Source organism: Salminus brasiliensis, chromosome 4 (genome assembly GCF_030463535.1).
Source record: "Salminus brasiliensis chromosome 4, fSalBra1.hap2, whole genome shotgun sequence".
Classification (NCBI taxonomy): Eukaryota; Metazoa; Chordata; class Actinopteri; order Characiformes; family Bryconidae; genus Salminus; species Salminus brasiliensis.
This window is the reverse complement of record NC_132881.1, coordinates 41,027,858-41,047,858: the sequence shown is the minus strand read 5'-3', so window position 1 is coordinate 41,047,858 and position 20,001 is coordinate 41,027,858. Positions and strand designations below refer to the sequence as shown.

Sequence of the window (20,001 nt, the reverse complement as noted above, 5' to 3'; positions counted from 1 at the left end):
TACTTACCACAGTTTCTGCAATGAGCCTAATACCCGAATGAGAAATCTAGGGTGTAAGGGGTTATATCATCAAATAGATTAGTAGCAATATGACCTCTTCTCTGACAATCTGGAATCTGATTGGCTAAGCCAAGTTCAAAGCCACCGTAAAACAGCCATTATTGAATTCTGAAATGTATGTGCTCTAAAATCCTTTAAGTTCAAAGTCCCATTCACCTCAGGTGCTGCTGTGATGTTAGCCATGATGCTGGATCCAAACCCATTTAGAAAATGACCTTTTAAAAATCAGTTAATCAGCTGAGTGGATGTCTGAGCATCACTGTTGCATTTTTGATGACATGCTATAGTGACCGAACATTAAATTGGCTATTGGGTTGGTTCAGAGGGTATTTCTGAAGGCCAGTGCTTCTTAGTGACACATGCAAATGAGAGAAATGGTCAATAGCACCACACATCACACAAGTGCTGAAACAAACTGGTGGTCCTTATTAATGAATAAGCAAATGTGTTGCTGTTATTTTAAAATCTAGTCCATGTTTATCTATAAAAACATAATTGTGTGTGTCTGCTTTTCCATTTAACAATCCCATTAACATGTTTTTAATGTCAGGTACAGTAGTCCTTAACATGGTCCTGAAAACATGGCTGAACATCAGAGCCGCCAGACTGAGCAAGAAGAGTAAAGTCCTGCCCTCTGTTCCTCCAGTGCTGGGCTCTGCAGACCAGCGCTTTAACTCTGCTGTGATAAATTATGCCCCGTTACAGATACATTCCCGCTCCTCCAAGGTTATATAACGTTCAATATGCAGTAGCCGAATGTGAGAGACAACTAAATTCAGGTCAGAGCGCAGCAGGAAGGCTTCCTTTTCATGTTTCATCCAGAGGGGTCACTCCCGCGAACTCATTAAGACAAGAAATGCAAATGCCGTCTTTTTTAGATATTTGCTTCTTTTTCTTCTGTTTTTCTCCAGCTCGGCTTCTTCTTATGGCAGCGGGTGGCTATGGAGGGGTGGTTAGGACGGGTGGCCTGGAGAAGTCCAGCTGGTGGCATCGGGACCTGAGCAGCACCTCACAGCTGAGAGCTCACACTTCTGCGGTGTTAAGATTCACATGTGACTGTGTGGATCTGTCATTAAACACTAGCTATAAGCTGATTTCCATCTATCCATATTCTCAGCCGCTTCTTCCCGGTCCAGGTTACTGTAAGCTTACCCGGAATCACTGGGTGCAAGGCAGGAATACCCCCAGGACAGGGCACCAGTCGTTCTACTTAGGTTAAATTACTTTATTTGTTATTTTAGAATCAAATAAATGATATAATCTGAAATGAATTGATCAAATGTACAATATATGTATTGGGACACCTGCTCATTCATTGTTTCCTTACGAAATCTAGGGTGTTGAAAAAAGTTGTTGGAGTGTAATTCGTCCCAAAATTATTGAATGGGGCACCCTCATTCCCAGAGAACAGAGTTCCACTGCTCCACAGCTCAATGCTGGAACCCAGGGGCACTGCCAGTGATTTTGGGCCTGGCATTAGGCGTGGTGCCTATTCTATTGGCAATACTGTGCATTTGCACATCTGTGTCAATGGTTTAACTTAATTAGCTGACTTGTACTGTACGTGTGTCATAGACTGATGGTGAGCAGCTGTTCTGGGTGTGTTTGATGGGAGCCGACTCTTCTGTCTTGTGGAGAACCACAGTGACTCAGTCTGCCAACAGGACAATGCAAGATACCGCACTGCTTATCAGATGATGGAGTGTGTTGAGGAGTGAGGGAATTCAGGTGATGTCATATCTGACACACTAACCACATTTGAGCACCACTGGCTGTGTTTCCATGGATATGGACAATTTCAGAAAGAAACAGTCACATTTAAATATAGACATGAGGTCGGTCATGTGATACATTTTCCTTTTCCATTTCCCATGCATCTTACAACAAATAATATATATTTATTTATTTATTTATATACATACATACACAGACAGATGTATCAGAATAGTATAACCACCCCTCGGCCCATCATGTCAGTTCCACTTACCACATAGGAGCACTATATTTCCAGACTGCAGTCCATCTGCATTCTTTATATGTCATACTTGCCTCCTTTCACCCTCTTCTTTAATGGTCAGGACCCCCACCACAGAGCAGGCACTATTTGGGTGGTGGGTCATTCTCAGAGACTGCAGTGACACTGACATGGTGGTGGTGTGTTAGTGTGTTAGTGTTGCTCCGGTTCAAGTGGATCAGACACGGCAGTGCTGCTGGAGTTTTTAAACCCTGTGTCCACTCACTGTCAACTCTATTAGACACTCTCACCTAGTTGGCCCAGCTTGTAGATGTAAAGTCAGAGACAGAAGCTCATATGTTCCTGCGGCACAGTTTGTGTGGGTCATCCTCTAGTCCTTCATCAGTGTTCACAGGTCGCTGCCCAACAAAAAGGTGTTGGCTGGAAATTTCTAGTTGGTGAGCTGTTCTCAGTCCAGCAGTGAGTTTTATTACTGAGGAGTTTTATAACTCTAGCAGCACTGTTGTGTCTCATCCACTCATACCAGCACAACACACACTACTAACACACTCCCACCCTGTCAGTGTCACTGCAGTGCTGAGAATGACACACCACCCAAATACGACCTGCTCTGTGGTGGCTAACAGAGTAGATACAGATCTACATATAGAACTACGTAGAGCTCCTATAGAAGTGGCTTACGGACAACTAGGGACTTGAATGCCCCAACCAGAACCCTGGCTTGCACCTGAAAGACCTGAAAATAGCTGTCTACCGAGGGTCACCGTCTAACCTGACCAAGAGAGAGTGAGAGAGGATCTGCAGAGAAGAATAGAAGAACATCCCCAAATCCAGGTGTGCAAAACTTATGGCATCCTACCCAAGATGACTGGAGGCTGTAATCGCTGCCAAAGGTGCTTGAACGTACTGAATAATGGGTCCAAATTCTTTTGTTAATGCAATATTTGAGTTTTTCCCATACATATTTGTTTTAGCACATGTCTAAAAGCTGTCTAAAGAATCTCCTTAACTTTTAATTTATTTCATTTTGGAGCATTTCTATTGGTCCAATCATTGCATTGCATAAACGATATCTGTCATATTCAAAATATGCCAAAACATGCCTAACAGCAATGATATATATATATTAAAAATACACCAAATATCTGCATGTTATGAGGTCATCAGGTAAGCAGGAACATATAGGACACATAAAGTTTGAGATATTAAAACAACAGCTCATTTATGAATACACTGAAAGTCTATGACACATTATGTAAAGCTTTTTCAATGCTAAGAGTCAGTTTAATAGAAAAAAGCAAGATTGTCAACCATTTCTAGCCATTTTTAACCATTTTTAAACAGTGTATTCTTGCAGTAAACATAGCTGCTGAGATGTGTTGGGAAATATGTGGAGAGCAACCACTATAGCAGGTGTAAAGAATGTGTGAGAGACTGTTCATTTCGTCCATTTGAAAACATGACATCAATATAAGGCAGTCATCCAGACCAGAGGAGGTCAGGAGGTCAACACAATACTGATACACACCCTCAATTGGGGGGGGGGGGGGTCTGACGAAAGACAGTGCAAACGTCTTAGGAAATCATGAAAATTGTTTAGTGAAAATTGTGAGTCTTAACAGTGAGTGAGCCTCTGATTGACATTAGTTCACATTAGAATCAATGCAGATAAACATCAACACAGTGGTCAGGAGCCAGGATGTGCTGTCGGTCAGTAAGCGTGTGGTTGTGTTGGTTAGAAGAGCACAGTTAGAAGAGCACAGGTTTGGGGGCTGATCTTCTCTGTGAAGTCCAGACACTGTATGGATTTGTTCAGACCCGGCAGCAGCAGCAGCAGCAGCTCACCTGAACTACTTTCACTTTGAATGTATTGGAAGGAGAAATCAGCTCATTTTAAAGGAGGTCTTTATGCTTTAGTGAAGGACTGATTAGATAAACTAGGTAGCGAATGGGAACTGAAAATACCAGGCTTGATTAAGTCGTATATCACATTCAGTCCAGTGTTTATTCGTATTTCTCCTCATATTTGTGCTTTTAAAAATAATAAATAGCTGATATATAGCTTTATGTCATTTTATGTGATGTTAGACTTTTCCACTGTGCTGTATGTCTGCTATACACCCCCCCAGTCAGCTCATAATCATTCCTACTGAAGCTCTTCTTAGCTGCTCAGAGCGACAGCAGAAATGGGTGTAAATATTTTTATTAAAATCTAAAATTAAAATATGAGTTTACTTATTTGCATCAAAGTTTTCATAATAATTCCGAATAACTCTGACATTTACAGTACCACATGTTTTATGCATTATTTTTTTCTATTTGACTGGTGTGCGTGTGTGTGTGTGTGTGTATTAGTGATTATGTGTGTATATGGTTTAGTGTATATATATGTGTATGTGTACTGTTTAGCCTAAGTACTGTGCGCGTGCACAAGTGTGCGTGCGTTTGTACGTGTGTGTGTGTGTGTGTGTGTGTGTGTGTGTGTGTTTCTCCTCCTCTCTCTCTCATTCGGATCCAAACCCCAAACCCTTTGATCTTTTTTTTCCTAGTCTCCTTTACCCGGAAGAGGAACCCCCCTCCTCCCCTCAGCTGGGACGCGCGTGCACGTGGTCGCCCTCCCTCCACATTTACACACACAAAGAAGAAGCAGAGTAGGGAGGGGGGGGCGGATGGAGGGGAGCAGATGAAAGAGCCGCCCTGAAGATCAAAGGGAGCCGCGGCCCCGCCTGCAAGCCCCGCCCTCTGCTTTATAAAGCCCACCTCTATCGGAGCACGCTCACTCTCACGCAACCAGCAGACACAGAAGTCAAGCACGCACACACACACACACACACACACACACACACTCTGAGTCACTAGGGCTTATTTAGTATTTCTCGCGCGCAGTGTCTGATTCTCTCTCTCCACACTTTTACGATCTAGAGTCTCTTTCGTTAAAAACGAGCGACGTTTATTTTTCTTCTTTCTTTTTCTGCGCTCTGGCCTCTTTCACCTAGCCTAAACATCCCTTTCCCCTTTTTTATTTGACTTCCATCCATCAGCACTGAAACCCTTCCTGTAAAACCTCTGTCAGGACCACCTCTCAGCTTTTCTGAACGAATGGAGGATTTGTATCCCCCCCATTAGAGTTTTACTGAGCTGGCCCACCTTTCTGAAGCAGAACAGGAGGATTTTAAAGCTATAAAGTACAGTTATATATTTATGTAGTAAATTATATATATATAGCACTTTAAGTTCTAGCATTTGGTTCATCATATTTCCCTATATATTTATTATTTTAAATTATATATATATATATATACCACATATTTTATGCACGATTTCTTTCAATTTGACTGGTGTGTGTGTGTATATATATGGTTTAGTGTATATATGTGTCCTGAGTAGCTGAAAAGTACTGTGCTTGATATATTTCTCTATATATTTCTTATTTTAAATTTAATATATTATATATATGCATATATATGAAAATATATATGAATTTTAATAAACTAATTGCAGGCTGGTTTCTAAATACAGCTCATTATGTCCTTTTTTTTGTTTGTTTGTTTTTTTTTTTGCACAAAAGCCTTAATTTTACCAGGACTGACTCATTCTCTGCCTTATTATTGTCGCCCTACAGCTTCATTTCTCCCCCATTGATTTACAGCTCTGACACACAATACAGGGCGCCATAAAAGTCCTGTCTGCCCTCACGATTAATCAGATTAAAGCAGGATTTTAATCAGTCATTATTAGCCTATACTTTTATGCAAATATTGTTTTCGATCCAGATCATTAATATGCACAATATAAAGTTCTCAAAGCAGCTGCAGCCACCAGCGTTCAGGACGGATCACACTGGACATTTAACATCATTACAAAGTTTTTAAAGAGCTCGAGCTCGGAAACTTGCAACTTATGTGTGTGTGTGTGTACGTACACACTTTAGCACCCTAAACCCCCTAACCCCCCCCCCCCCCACACACACACTGTTTTTTCTTTTTCCTGTTCTGCCATTTGCTGAGAGATGGATACCCCCCCCCCCTCTCTCTCTCTTCTTCCTCCTCCTCTTCCTCCTCAGGAGTGTCAATCGTTGTGGTGTCAATCAGCTCGGCGGCTCGCCTTTCATCTCTCTCCCTACAGTCAGTGTGGGAGAGGAGAGGAGAGGAGGAGAGGAGCGGAGAGGGAGGAGAGAGAGAGAGAGCGCAAAGCTACATTACACACACACTCTCTCTCTTTCGCTCTCACACACACGTTCACACACTCTCAGTCAGTCAGAGGGTCTGCAGCTCGTGAGGAGCGTCGCTGCTCGGGTTTGGACCTCCAGACGCTTCGGCGCAGCGATTTTAATCTGCTGGGGTTTTTTTTTAACCTCGTTTTTTTAACTTTCCTTGTTCGGTATCGACCGACAGCCTCCGTTTCTCTCCTCATGGATCTCTTCTGAGACTGAAGCGCCACTACTAACAAACTTACGAGGTTTTGAGTCGCGCAGAAACGCGTTTGCTGTCTAGACGTGTTTGACGACCTGCTTGAGTTTGTGAGGCTGTGCTTGTTTTTTCTTTCTGAGAAGGAAATACACTGTAGCGGGTCTATGTTAGCCTGGAGAGAGAGTGTGTGTGTGTGTGTGAGGAGTGTGTGTGTGTGAGGAGTGTGTGTGAAAAGTTTCAACTCCCTGAGTTTTAACATCTACTTAAAAAAAAAAAGAGAGAGAGAGAGAGAGAGAGAGAGAGAGAGAGAGAGAGACTGTATCTCAGTCTTTCCTTCTCGGACCCAGGGCTTTGCCCCACACACACACACACACCTATATACACACACACTCACGCACGCGCGCACTGAGTTCTCCCCCTGTTGCTCCGCACGCGCTTCGTTCACACGTGAAGTTTTTTTTTTTTTGTAGGACTTTTTTTTTTCTGAGGGGGATTTTGGGGGACGTTAGCGTGTTAGCATGCCCCAGCTAGCTGGAGGTGGAGGTGGTGGTGGAGGTGGAGATCCTGAGCTTTGCGCCACAGATGAAATGATCCCGTTCAAGGACGAAGGAGACCCGCATAAAGAGCAAATCTTCGCCGAGATCAGCCACTCGGAGGAGGAAGGAGACCTAGCCGAGATCAAATCCTCTCTGGTCAACGAAACGGAGGGCAGTCCCAACAGCACCAGCCACGATGTGAGTACTGGAGTGATGGGCGAGTGGGCTGCTGCCCCCAGAACTGCCCCCAGAACTGCCATCAATAATTATCATCATACAGCCCCCCAGAATTCACTAATTAATGCTAGCTCGTGTTTCTACAGCCACTGTAACACACGGGTACTGCTGTAAATGTGCAGAACAATTCTTATTATTTATTATTTTTAACAAGTGGAAACAGTTTTTTTTTTAATGAAATGTAGAGCAATTTAAACTGTGAATCCATCACAGACAAGAAGCATTTATTAAAATGTTTAAAAAGCCTGTGGAGAAAGCAGCTGCACAGCAGTATAACGGAATTTCACGTTTTGTAACGTTGACGTTACGTTTTGTTACGTTACGTTTTAGTTTCCCCACTAAAAACGGCCTTAGATTGTTATAAAATTCTATAATTATTATTAATACACACATTAACCATTTACACCATCTATATATTAATTATACTGGCTTAAATTATTATTCTATATAATAATAATAATAATAATAATAATAATAATAATAAATGCAGTGTATTTGGCCATGTCTGTCTCAAACCCTACTTATTTTGATGTGTTGATTATTTATATAAATATTTGGATATATAAATATACTGCACCACCTTTTCTGTATATACAATAGAATTATTTACAATGTCTCTATATCTGCCCACTGCCCTGCCCTCCTCTCCCCTATAGCAGACCACCTCTCCGCTATATGATTAAGGTAGCTAGTGTCCTTTAAAATCAGCTCTGCATTTCACCACTGCTGTGTGCTGAAGTGAAATCCCCCTCTTCTGTATGATTACTGTATGGGAGGTTACTCACTGTAAGCATTTTCTGCTTTAGTGAAAACAGGAGAAATTCAGAGGTGCCGCCTTATTTAATTTTGTGTCTGTACATCACCAGTGTCTCTCACTGTCTGTCCACGGTGTGATTCTGTTTAATGTCATTTTTCAGACCCGTTTAAAAGTGCTCGTACACACAGACTATCATCCAGTACGATATTAAACATTCATCATCATCTGCTGCCTCTTAACTCCTAACCTGAGAATATTTCTAGAATCTGTACACTACTGTCATCCACTCTTCGCAATATGTGATGTGTAATAATGGTTAAAATAGTTAAATAGTTCAAATTGGGCTTCTACATTTCCACTGCAATCCACTGCATGTTTAGTGCCTTAGCCATGGACCACGTCTCCAAACTGCTTTTGCAGAGATGCTCACTGTGTAATTAGTGTAATCCTCTACCTTCATTTAACTGGGTCATTAATATTAGTGCATTTTTAAGCCTGTAAGATTTTCAGAGTTATCTGGAATTTAAAACAAGCTCGCTAGACATTCATCGTATAGGCAGTAATTATTAATAGTGTGGTGTTTGGACTACTGTAAGCTTTATTTTTTTCCCCTGTTGGCAGAGAAACACACTCTCTGTCTAGAATCAATCACCTGTGCACAGAATATTTCCTGTAGTGAATGTTGGTGTGTTTGAACACCAGGCTTTCTGGGTGCATTTTAATATATTTAATTGTATTAAATGTATTTAAAATGGTCCATCAGTTAAAGATCTGCATGTAAACGGTGCTTGGAGTGGTTTTGTTTTATGACAGATTATTAGTGAAATTAGTAGAATTTAATAATAGTCATTTTTGTATTTTGAAGTTACATTTTTTTTTCTGTCTGATGGATTTAAATCAGATGGTTTTGCATTATGAAAAATGAAAATTATAATGGTTAGCTGTGGGTTATTAAAATAAGTTCATTTTAATGCAGTTATTAATTTAAATGCAGTACAGATTCTTTGATGTTTGTGAAACGGAAGAACGTCTTGTGCTTTTCATAGGATATATTAATTGCAGAGCCTCTTCTGTAGATCTTCTGGTCCTCCTCACCTCCCCACACAACGCTGTGGTATATTTCCCATGCACATTTTTAAATAGGCTCCTAACAGTTTCCTACCACTTGCTCATCCCATGAAAATCAGCCCTTATTGGTATAAATGATTGCCCTGAAAGAAGGTGCAGGGATGCAAATGATCAGCACTGGCTTTAATCCATTGTGCCACCCTGCCCTAGCTGGAGTCTGACTGTGTGTGTGTGTGTGTGTGTGTGTGTGTGTGTGTGTGTGTGTGTGTGTGTGTGCGCGTGTGCGTGTGCGTGTGATTGGTCACTGCCGTCCTGTAAAGAAATGCTAAATCCAGAGAATAAATGTCTGAATGTATAAAAGTCTAAATGTAGACACCCCTCCTAAAACAATTCTTGATCACTAACGGCAAATCCTTTCACGTGAATCCTGATGCAGGACGCAGAGGCAGTGAGCCATAGTTGGAGCTGGGCTTTATTAGCCCACGTTAATGAAATGCCTTCCCTCCTGGCATCCACAGAACTCCGGGTTAGACAGTGACATGAGGAAGAATCAAGTGATGGGGTAAATGTTAATTGGGAATCCATTGCAGCTCCCTGACTCTGCTGGAAGGCACCCTGAGGGAGCTGAACTCCAAATCCAGTTTATTTTCCTCCATCACTGCTTCTGTGTTTAGAGGAAGTGTGTGGATGCAGACGTGTGTGTGTGTGTGTGTGTGTGTGTGTGTGTGTGTGTTTCTGATCAGGAATTGTCTCATCATAGTAGATGTTAGCAGTTTGATGTGTGTTTCACTATCAGAGGATTTCTCTTTATGAAGTATTCATGAGAATCCAGCCCCTCATGGACACGTCTTCTAATGAAGAGTATAACCTACTTGGAAAAGAGGACACGAGCCTGTATACAGGGGGAAAGAAGACAATAGAAAAAGTCTGTCTCTCTCTCTTCGGTTTCTCTGATGTGTGCAGCGTTAACTCTGCTGATCACGACTCTCCTGTGCCTTCATTTCTTTTCTCTCTCTTTTCTTTTTTTTGTAACAGGCAGCTAGACAGTCCCAAATAACTCCAGATTCCTACCATGAAAAACACAGAGAACATCCAGATGATGGTAAGTGATGTCTGCTGAGAGTGAATCTGTATTTTGTTTGCTGGTCTATTAAGATCATTTTAAGAGCATCTAAATAAACCTCTAATCAATACATTTACCATATGGCATCAGATTAATTAAATTTAAAAAGAGTCCCATTTTGGAATTAGAAATTAACACAATGAAAAAATTACTCTTATTATTTAAATGATTAGTGAAACCACCTAAAGGTTGTTTGTGTTGGTAAATGCAGCATTCGTTCTAATGAAAATGACTCGGAGACCATCTTGTATATTTATTTTTATTGTTATTATTGTTTTTGCTTTGGATAAGCTACTGGAACATGACTTGTGTGTTAATAAATAAGCCATTAATTCAGTTATCAAGACTAGCTTCCGATGTGACCCAAAAAACATTAAAAACCACATCAAAAACGAGTCCTTTTTGTTCTGACAAGCCATTTAAAGTTGTGTTAGTAAACATGGTGGTAATTTCAATTAAAAACATTAGCATAATGTAAAATGTCCCATAAAGCACATAAAACTGTTCAAAGCGAAATCAAAAATGTCTGTAACTGATTTGACAAATCGCTTAAATATGGCTTGCATGTTGGTAAATATACATTCATTTTAAAGAAAAGATCAGAATCATCTAAAACCCAAACAAATCTACATTTTAAAAATAAATCTATTTTTCTTTTGAAAAATTGCTTAAAAATGGCTTGTTAGTAATTATGGCTGTAGTATCAATAATAATGAGAAGATTAGCATCATGTAAAAAGCACCATGTAGCCAAAAAAAAGTAAAAGCCACATAAAAATAGCAAATTTCGTTTGACAAACCACTTAAATATGGCTTGTGTGTTTAGGAAATATGGCATTAATTTCAATAAAAAAGATTCGCATCATGTAAAATGTCCTATAAAGGCAAAAAATTTAAAACACAATTTTTTTATTTGTTTCTTCTGAGCCATGGAAAATATGGCTTGTGTTTAGTAAATATGCCATTTTTCAATACAAAATGTAAAATGTAATATACAATTCTGATGTAAAAAGGCCCAAACTTTGTCTAAAATCTATCTATATATTTTCATTTGACAAGCTGCTTAAGTGTTGCTTATGTGTACGTAAATATGGCATTCTTTTCAGTTACCAGGAACAGCTTCATGTATAAAGAAAAGGCCATGTAAAAATGACTTGGCTTTTCTCCAGCCAGTTGCTCATGTTGGTAAATAGGGTGTTCATATTTAATATTCCCACACAAAAACCAGTGTTGTGTTTTTAACAAGCTGGTTTGGAAGGAGAAGCGTCAGGTTCAGTGCTGACAGAAGGCGGCACGTGGCAGAGAGGTGGTCTAGCGGACTCTTGCCCCCACTCCCACTGACACACTGCCCTCCAAACACACGCGCACACTCCAGCGCTACTGTCAGGGACGTGTCGCTGCGGAGTTCGTTTGATCTTCAGTGATTGCTCGTCAGGCTGACGCTGGATCACTGCAGTTCACAATGGAGGAGGCTTGTAGTCCTTTTTTTTTTTGTTCTGTGGCTGTTGTGAATAGCACACAGCCCCCCCCCCCCCCCCCCCCCTTTAAAGCAGGCAGATCGGTTTCAACGACCCGCCATCAGTCTTTCCTGCTGAGGAAGATGGGTGTGAGTGTGTCTTTCTGTCTATTATTCTTTAGAAACAACCCCCCCCCCCCCCCTCAAACCCACCCACCCCCAGCCCCATGAATCACACACTCTTTCTCCTTTTTTCATGCAGACACAAATACACACACTTCGAGGACCTCAGTAAACAGTTGGGGGTCGTCTGTGTTTTGATACTTTTTCTGTGGGTGTGGGTGTGTGGGAAGCGTGTGTTAATTGTTGCTAATTGGCACAGAGGGGCTCCATTATGCCCCCCTGAAAAGCAGAATTGTGCTCAGGGACAGTGGAAAGAGAGGGCACTGGATAAAAGTTGACAATCTGGGGCCTTAACAAAAACATTTTTTGCGTAATTTGACAACTCTTACTCTGTTAGCATTTTAATAATGAATGGATGAACAGAAATTCTCCCAAATCACTTAATAATTAAGTTTTTTATTTTAGAGATTCAAAGCTTTGTTCCGACAGCGACATTATGCTGTGTACATATAGGTTTGGGCCGTAATTGTGTATTTTCTCAGTAAAAAACTAATATTAGAATTAATATTCATAACATTCATACAAAATGTTGTGGTTTTCATTGCCGTGTTTATTAAAATATCTCCAGAGAACCCCATCATGGAATCTAGTATTATTTAGAGTTCTCCTCCAACACCTGGTTTGGTAAATCAGTGCTTGATGATGGTAAATCAGGTGAGCTGGTGATGGAATTGAACACATCCTCACTGTACTGGCTGATTGGGGCGTCCAGGAGAAACCTGGAATCAAGCTTTGTTTTTCAGACTGGCTCACCTACAAGATCTCCTCTACTTCTGTCCTTCTTACTGGATTTATGTTTATCTGCATCTGTTTTAATGCGATCTGGAGTGTTCACATGCAAAAAAATCTCTTATTGTTGAGATAAATATAAATGAGAACACAAGTTTGTATGTTTGCAAGCAACGGATGAGTCCGATCATTGGTACAGCCCTATAAAAAAATCACAATACTTGAATACATATATGCAAAATGCTGCTTAATGTTAAAACGGGTGCAGTGCAATGCTCTCAGTAATTATGAGTGCAGTCGTTTTTTTAGCATAAAAAGCCTCTTCTAAACTTTATTATTAATGAAACCTGCGGTTGCTCTGTGCTCTGAAAGTACTAATAGGATCCACAATAACTAAATGTATCACTTCTTTTTCCTGACATAATCGCAATAAAATGAGGCAATTGATCGAACGAGTCACTCCGAATGAACTAACCAGCTCTGTACTATTTCCAGGCAAGCTCCAGGACCTGTACAGCAAAGGGCACCCCTACCCTAGTTACCCCAGTTACATCATGATGACCAACATGAACAACGAACCCTACATGAACAATGGCTCGCTTTCGCCGCCCATGCCCAGAACGGTGAGTACTGCCTGGCCTCTCTCAATGCTCTCTAGATGCTCTCTGAATAGTGTACACACACACACACACACACACACACACATATATATATATATATATATATATATATATATATATATATATATATATATATATATATATATATATATATATGATTAAATATATATATATATATATATATATATATATATATATGATTAAATATATATATATATCACTGATTATTTTTATATATATATATATATATAATCAGTAGTAATGGCTGTTAATTGCTATTAAATCTGGAGTATGTTAACAGCAATGTCGTTCATTCCGTAACCCGTTCATTGCTCTTCATATTTAATATTCATTCAGTTTCATTGAGATGAGCTTAACTCCAGTTTTGATGCTGCTTCCGAACAATTTATGTATCTCTCCTGTTGTGACCTGTATCTTGGCAACCTTGCACTAAATTGGGGGATGGGGAAGGGGGTCACATTTTTCCCATACCAGCCATACTTGCATCACAGGGCATGTATGATTCACTTACTATGCTATGTTAAATTGGTCGGGCGGCTTTAATGAAAATATGAAGTTGTAGAATCGATGTAGCTTTAACATGGTTCTGTCAGGGCTGGACGGTGTGACGACATGCTTAGCGCTATCGTATCGTTTTAATCACACTATGCATTTCTAATTATGCTGTGAATTAGGTCCATACTAAAACCACTGGACAACTGCACATTTTCGTACAAAGGGAGCGTAATTGTTTGTATTTGGACCAGTAGAAATGCACAAACAAAAATGTAGCAAAATCTTTTTTTACATTGATAGATTTCTTTTCTTCTCCTGTAAAGTTCTCATTTTGGATATGCACGATTTTTGTGTGGCTATATCATCTATACTGGTAAACTGAGGTTGCTGTCGGTACAGTATTCATTTTTAGTTTTAAAGGTATTGTAATTACTGCAATACTGCCATTTATGGACTACTTCAGGTTGTTCAAAATAGAACAAAAGGGAAAATTGAAGAAAATTGGGAAATATGAGGTTACTTTCTGAATAACAGGAATAATAATTGCTATCATTTTAACAGAGAAAATAAAATCAAGTGAGGTGAGGTTTGTATATAGGAAATTCATGACTACTGTCTATAATTAATTAATTACTTTATTTATTTATTCATTCATGCAACATTTTATTTCTATATTTACAAATGCAGTAAAATAAATACAGTGCTGACATTTCAACAGATCAAACGCTTCAGGAGTTTAATAAATGCCTCAAATATTACCTTGAAATATTTGTTTACTCAAATCCAAACATCTGTCTGATGTCTTAAAAAAAATAAAAAAATCACCTGCCGATACCGATATGATTCTGATATCATTGTTCTCTTATCCTTCGATCCTAACATGTCATCTTGGCCTTTATCAGTGTGGCGTGCTTTAACTGTATAAACACAAACTTTAAACTCACCTGAATCCGTGATCTCATTGTAAAACATTGATGTTAAATGGTGTCAGTGTCGGCCAGCATGACTTTTACGTAACATCAGGTTATACAACGAGCTGTCACGTGGTGCTGTGACTTTCCTCTCGATTTGTCCGGTGCTACCCCTTCTCCGTCTGCCTCCGTTGCAAACATTCGACGAGAACAACCCCAGGAAGAAAGAGAGGGAGAGAGCGAGGGAGAGCGATGGAGGACACGCTAGCAGCTGTCCACTCTAATCCTGTTTGGAGGGTTTTGTGTGGGGAAGGCTCCCTGTCTGCCAGTGGCCCCGTGCCGCCGCAAAACTGCACAGGAGCCCACAGACGGCTCATCTCGACCATTGTTCACACTGTGTGTGTGTGTGTGTGTGTGTGTGTGTGTGTGTGTGTGTGTGTGTGTGTGTGTGTGTGTGTGTGATTGGATCCAACCAATATGCGGCGATACTTGTGTATTTGAGGGGATATTGGTATGTAAAGTCAGCTTAAGCGCTCAGCTGTGTGGAGAGGGTTATTGTTTCTCATTGGGAGCGAGTCGTCCTGTACGTTTCGGCTGGGGAACGCAGCAGCAGCCTTTTCAGATGTACGTCATGAGCAGCATTTTCTCCATGATGTGATGTAGGAAGCGTGGAGCACACACACACACGCACACTTACACTGCCTCTGCTTCCGTCACCCGCTTGCTTGTGGCTTTGTGTTGTGTAAGGATGAGCTCTGCGCTTTTATGTTCTGTTTACTCCATAAGGCCTTAAAATTGTAGCCAGTCCAACCAGGACAGTCAATCTGCGGCCTTCTGAATCTACGAAGGTCCGAATTGGTGAATTTTTGGGCCAAATACAAGTGTTTGTTTTTGTTCATCAATCACCTGACTTCACCCTTTTCACCCTCGGTTCAAATTGAGCAGCTTGCCTCTGTGCTCCAGCTGTGTACTGCTGTACTTTAGCAATAATGCAAAAATATCTCTCTCTTTCTCTCTTTCTCTCTTTCTCTCTTATTTTTGCTCTCTTACTCTCTGCCTTCCTCTCTCTGCTTTGGAGATCAAATATGCGGACACAGTATCTCCAAGGCCTGGGATCAGTTTTCGCCAAGATCAAAGGCAGCGTCTCTTTCCCCCCCTCTTTTTTTCTTCTCCCCTTTCCTTTCATTCCCTGAAGTTTGGATTGATTTCCATTGGCCATGACATTCCAGTGCCTGACGCCCACCCAGTCGTGGGCTGGCCATTTTTTTTTTTTTTTTTTTTTTTTTTGGCTTCCTTTTTCTGCCGGTCAGCAGATTTGGCCTGCTGGTACCCAACAATGGAGGAGTCTGGGGCGTGTTAGTGAGGTGAGGTGGCGAGTGGGACCGAAGCGATTCCAAAGAGCCGGCTGCAGTGACCCACGCGGTTATTACCGTCCAGCAGCAGTGATCCGTGGAGCCTGGATGTGTCGCGGTGTTGGCGTAGGGCCTCTCTCGCGTCCCGGTGAAGCCTTCTGGAAATGATATCTGGCCTTTTTCCTAGATCGCCATCTAACTGCAGGTCATCAGGGAATGTTTCCACGTGTAGGTCGGAATGGTGTTCCTCATGCTGGAGCTTTGAAGTGGGGGGTGGTTGTAAGGAAACCAGAGCGGGGAAATGGGTTTAAATGTTGAAATGTAAGCATTTTCTCTGTTAATTGGAATTATCCCCTTCCTCACAAATGGGAAGTTTCGTTTAGCCCTAAATGATCTGTTTTCTGTTTCATCAGTAGAATTTAAGAGGGAAGGAAGGAGAAGGGAGGTTAAGCTGGAGAAGGGTGGTGAAGGGTTGGCTTTCTTTTGGTTCCTGTTTCTTTTGCCCTGTGTGTTGGGAGCGTTCAGCGGGAGGTCGTGTTGGGTTATTTAAAGCGACGCTTCACGTTTCTTCTCAAGCCGCTGGCGGAAAGGCGGTGGCAGTGGAGTAGGAAAGCTTGGCAGAGTGGGGGGGCTTGTTGGCATTCAGTCTGCACTCTGTTTCATCTTTTTCCGTGCCTTGGAGGGACCTTCTCAAGAAAGAAGTTACGAGTTCGGCCCATAATACATCAATTAGCAAACACCTTCCTACAGGAGCGATGCCAAAAGTCCTCCAGTGCACGCTGCATCCCATACTTCACTAATGGGCTTTCAGCTTTCTGTGTGGCAGCCTGATGTTGAGTCTTGCAACGTTTTTTTTTTTTGGGGCGAGAAGTTGAATGCTAGCTCTAAAGCCTCTAACTTTTTTAATAGCACCGAGTGGGAATTGGAAACTCAACCAGCAACACAAAAGGGAATGTGGTTGAATTATTAAACAGATTTTTGCACCATTAAAGATGCCAGTAGTAAGACATCCCTTGATGGAAATAACATGAAAATGTGGGGGAGTGCCGTGTCTTCACTGTGAGAAGAGAAGGACTGTTGGGGAGGACACAGGAAAGACATTCTGGCAGGGAATTTGTGTCGGTAGCCAGTTTTTAAATCTTTCCAGAATATATTTCAGAAGTCCATACCTACTCTATGCCTAACGTAGGGTGAGTGATTTGGGTAGGATATGGTCATCGCAATAAATTGCATCATTAGCTTTTCTGAGCGTTTTGTAAGTTTGTATTTCCACAAAGATCACTGCTCATGTTTGATTAAGAAGTTTAGAGGTGGGCACCAGAGTAAGGATGCACAGATGCAGGAATTCTGGGTGGATGCCAGTGTGCAAGGTCCTTATACGGCTCTACATATGGCTGTATTAACAGTTTATTTCGTTTATTTATTGATTTTATTAAAAATATATTTTGTTTAAAAAAATGCATCTTAATTTGGGTCTAAACTCACCTGGATTACCATTGCAGAGAGAATAGGTTTTTTTCTTTTTCTTTTTTTTTTTTTTTTTGTAGAGTTCAGATACATTTCAGATATATATTCAGATATAAAAAATTAGATATTTTAGCACAGTGGTCCAGCGTCACCTAAACGTTCGGCTGTTCCTCAGTATGATGGAAAGGGCATCAGATATCCATTTACACTATTGGTTAAAACAACATGATGAAAATGTTTAATTTAAGGCTAATATCATTGTGCGGTCCTGTCCTCATGTGGTATTGCTGTGTAAGGTTCTCAGGTTTCATCACAAGTTCCCATGAGTCCCAGCAATATCAGTAGTTCAGGAAAGCATGACTGGTTCTGTGTAATTGGAAGTAATTCTGTGCCAGCATTTGAAATGTTATACTACATTCTGTATAATATTGGGGGGGTTGGGGGGACTGACATTTTGCAATATTAAAATTTTCGTAGAATTTCACCAATCTAACATGATTCTAATAATGCACGGCATGTGCCCAAGATTGGAGTAAAAGAAATGCTATTGGTCAGATATGTGATTTTATGATAAAACATAAAAATTACAGAAAATATATATATTTTTTTTGTATCAAGCATCAACAAAAAGGTTTATCATATTAAAAGGGGCCAGCCAGGTTAACCTATATATAAGCCCTTTGATAAGTTGAACTGTGCTAAAATCCAGGTAAACAGGCCCACTTACGCTTTTCTGTAGTGAAACCAGCTTTGTAAGTATTGCCAATATCCACAATGTGATCGGAAATGCTTACTGTGAGACAGTCTTTACAATAACAATGAAATATAATCATATTAAAAATCATATTTCCCAGCCCTAGACTCTAATAATGCTTTTGTGGTTGTTGGTATCAGAACAGCTGTTCTAATCCAGACTATTTTAGTTACTGTGACTTTCAGACTGAAATATGTTTATTACCTCTGTTCTGGTTCAAAAAGAACTCCGGACAGAAACACTGCTTATAAATTCAGTGAGAATGTGCTGGGCTAACCTGTGGATGGTGGCTAACTAGGTGGATATATGTTGTGACATCACAACAACTCCAAACAAACATGGCCCGTTTAAAGGTTAGCTACAGTAGTGGGTAGAGTGGTATTTTGAATGTATGATTGTCTATTATGGAAGATGTTACTGGTGGATGTGGCGAGGTCATCCTCGTCCCTCCCCCACTGCGACTGGCCGCTGGCAAGAGAACACACACACACTTGCGCGCGCTCTCCTTTGATGTGGGACGTGACGGATCTCTTCCTCAGCGTGGACGTGCCGTGGAATCACAACCCCCCCAAACCCGGGCTTACCTAACGAGATTTAACACACACTGTGTCCTTCTCTGTGCTCAGGCCCTGCTCCTCCAGTGTCAGCAAACAACATTTCCCAGCAGCAGACCGGTGTCCAGCCCTGCTTCCCCAGCACTGGCTGATATTGCCAGTTCTTTTTTTGTGTGGTTACTTTTGTATCCCTAGTGGTGTTTGGTGTGGTGCTCTTATTCCGTGTGGCTACGTCAGTTTAGCTACATTAAACCGAATACACTGAATGGACAAAAGTATTGGGACACCTGCTCATTCGATCAATCAAGGGTATTAAAAAGAGTATATCCTGCTTTTGTTGGAGTGACTGTAGCTGAATGCAATCAAATCCTCACAGTAATGCTTCAAAATCTAGTAGGAAGCCTTCCTTGGACAGCAGACAATCAGTCATACAATACAGATGTAGAGATTAGGTGCATGTCTGGTATGTGGTCTAGACGTTAGAAACTAGAGAACCGTTGAGGGGCCCTGAGTAGTCCAGCGGAATACAGCTCGGTCACAATGACTAGCTCGATTCCCGGTCATGCCGCTAGCCATCGGCTGCCGGGGCCCTGAGACTGCGCAATTGGCCTTGCTCTTTCCAGGGTGGGTTGATTGCACTTTCACCCCCACATCACTTCAGTCCAGCACTGGCTGCCACTGGCATCTGCTGGCGGGGTACATGGTGTTTTCCTCTGAACGCGCTGGTTGCCCGGTGACGTTGCGTCGGCAGCAGTTCGGAAAAATAGTCTGTGGCATGTGATGATTATTACGAGTATTTCAGAGGGCAGTTCCTTAATTTCAACAATGCAATTTCAAAGCTCAGTTAAATGCAGTATTCTGAAATGCCTTTCAGCACATGCGCCAACATGAGTAACAAACAAGGCTGTGTCTGATGTGCAGTACAGTCTGTGGATGACTGATGTAGTTTTAATGTAGTTCAGATGCAGTTTAAGTGTAGCTCAGCAGGTCAGGTGTATACTCTATAGATGCAGCCTGTAAACCTTATGTAGCATTTAGTAGGTCTTCTATCTTCATCTTCCTGACATTACAGTAGCAATAAAGCTGAAACACACCGAGCCACACGGGCGGTGCGCAGGGTCATGGAGGCGGCCGCGTCATCTGCTGAGCAGGTCTGAACACCGCCGGGCTCAGGGACCTCACAGAGTGTGCAGCAGCCCGCAGGCCTTTGAAGTGCTGATGCACGTTCAGGCTTCATAAACACAGCCATCGATACGCCGTCTACATCCAGTGCTAACCACTGCCCTATTGGGTCC

At 41.4% G+C, this 20,001-nt stretch overlaps 1 protein-coding gene across 6 annotated transcripts in view; it reads left to right on the top strand.

Moving 5' to 3' along the window:
• The first annotated feature begins 6,234 nt into the window (after nt 1-6,234).
• lef1 (lymphoid enhancer-binding factor 1) overlaps nt 6,235-20,001 on the top strand; it is a 59,858-nt gene continuing 46,091 nt past the window's right edge. For 3 of the 6 annotated variants that reach the window (XM_072678475.1, XM_072678474.1, XM_072678473.1), the window contains exons 1-3: nt 6,235-7,178; nt 10,078-10,144; nt 13,028-13,155. In XM_072678475.1, coding sequence (XP_072534576.1) covers nt 6,963-7,178; nt 10,078-10,144; nt 13,028-13,155 — 411 coding nt within the window. In that variant the 5' untranslated portion in view covers nt 6,235-6,962. The remainder of the gene's footprint in view (nt 7,179-10,077; nt 10,145-13,027; nt 13,156-20,001) is intronic. The other 3 variants (XM_072678478.1, XM_072678477.1, XM_072678476.1) reach the window with 1 other exon arrangement.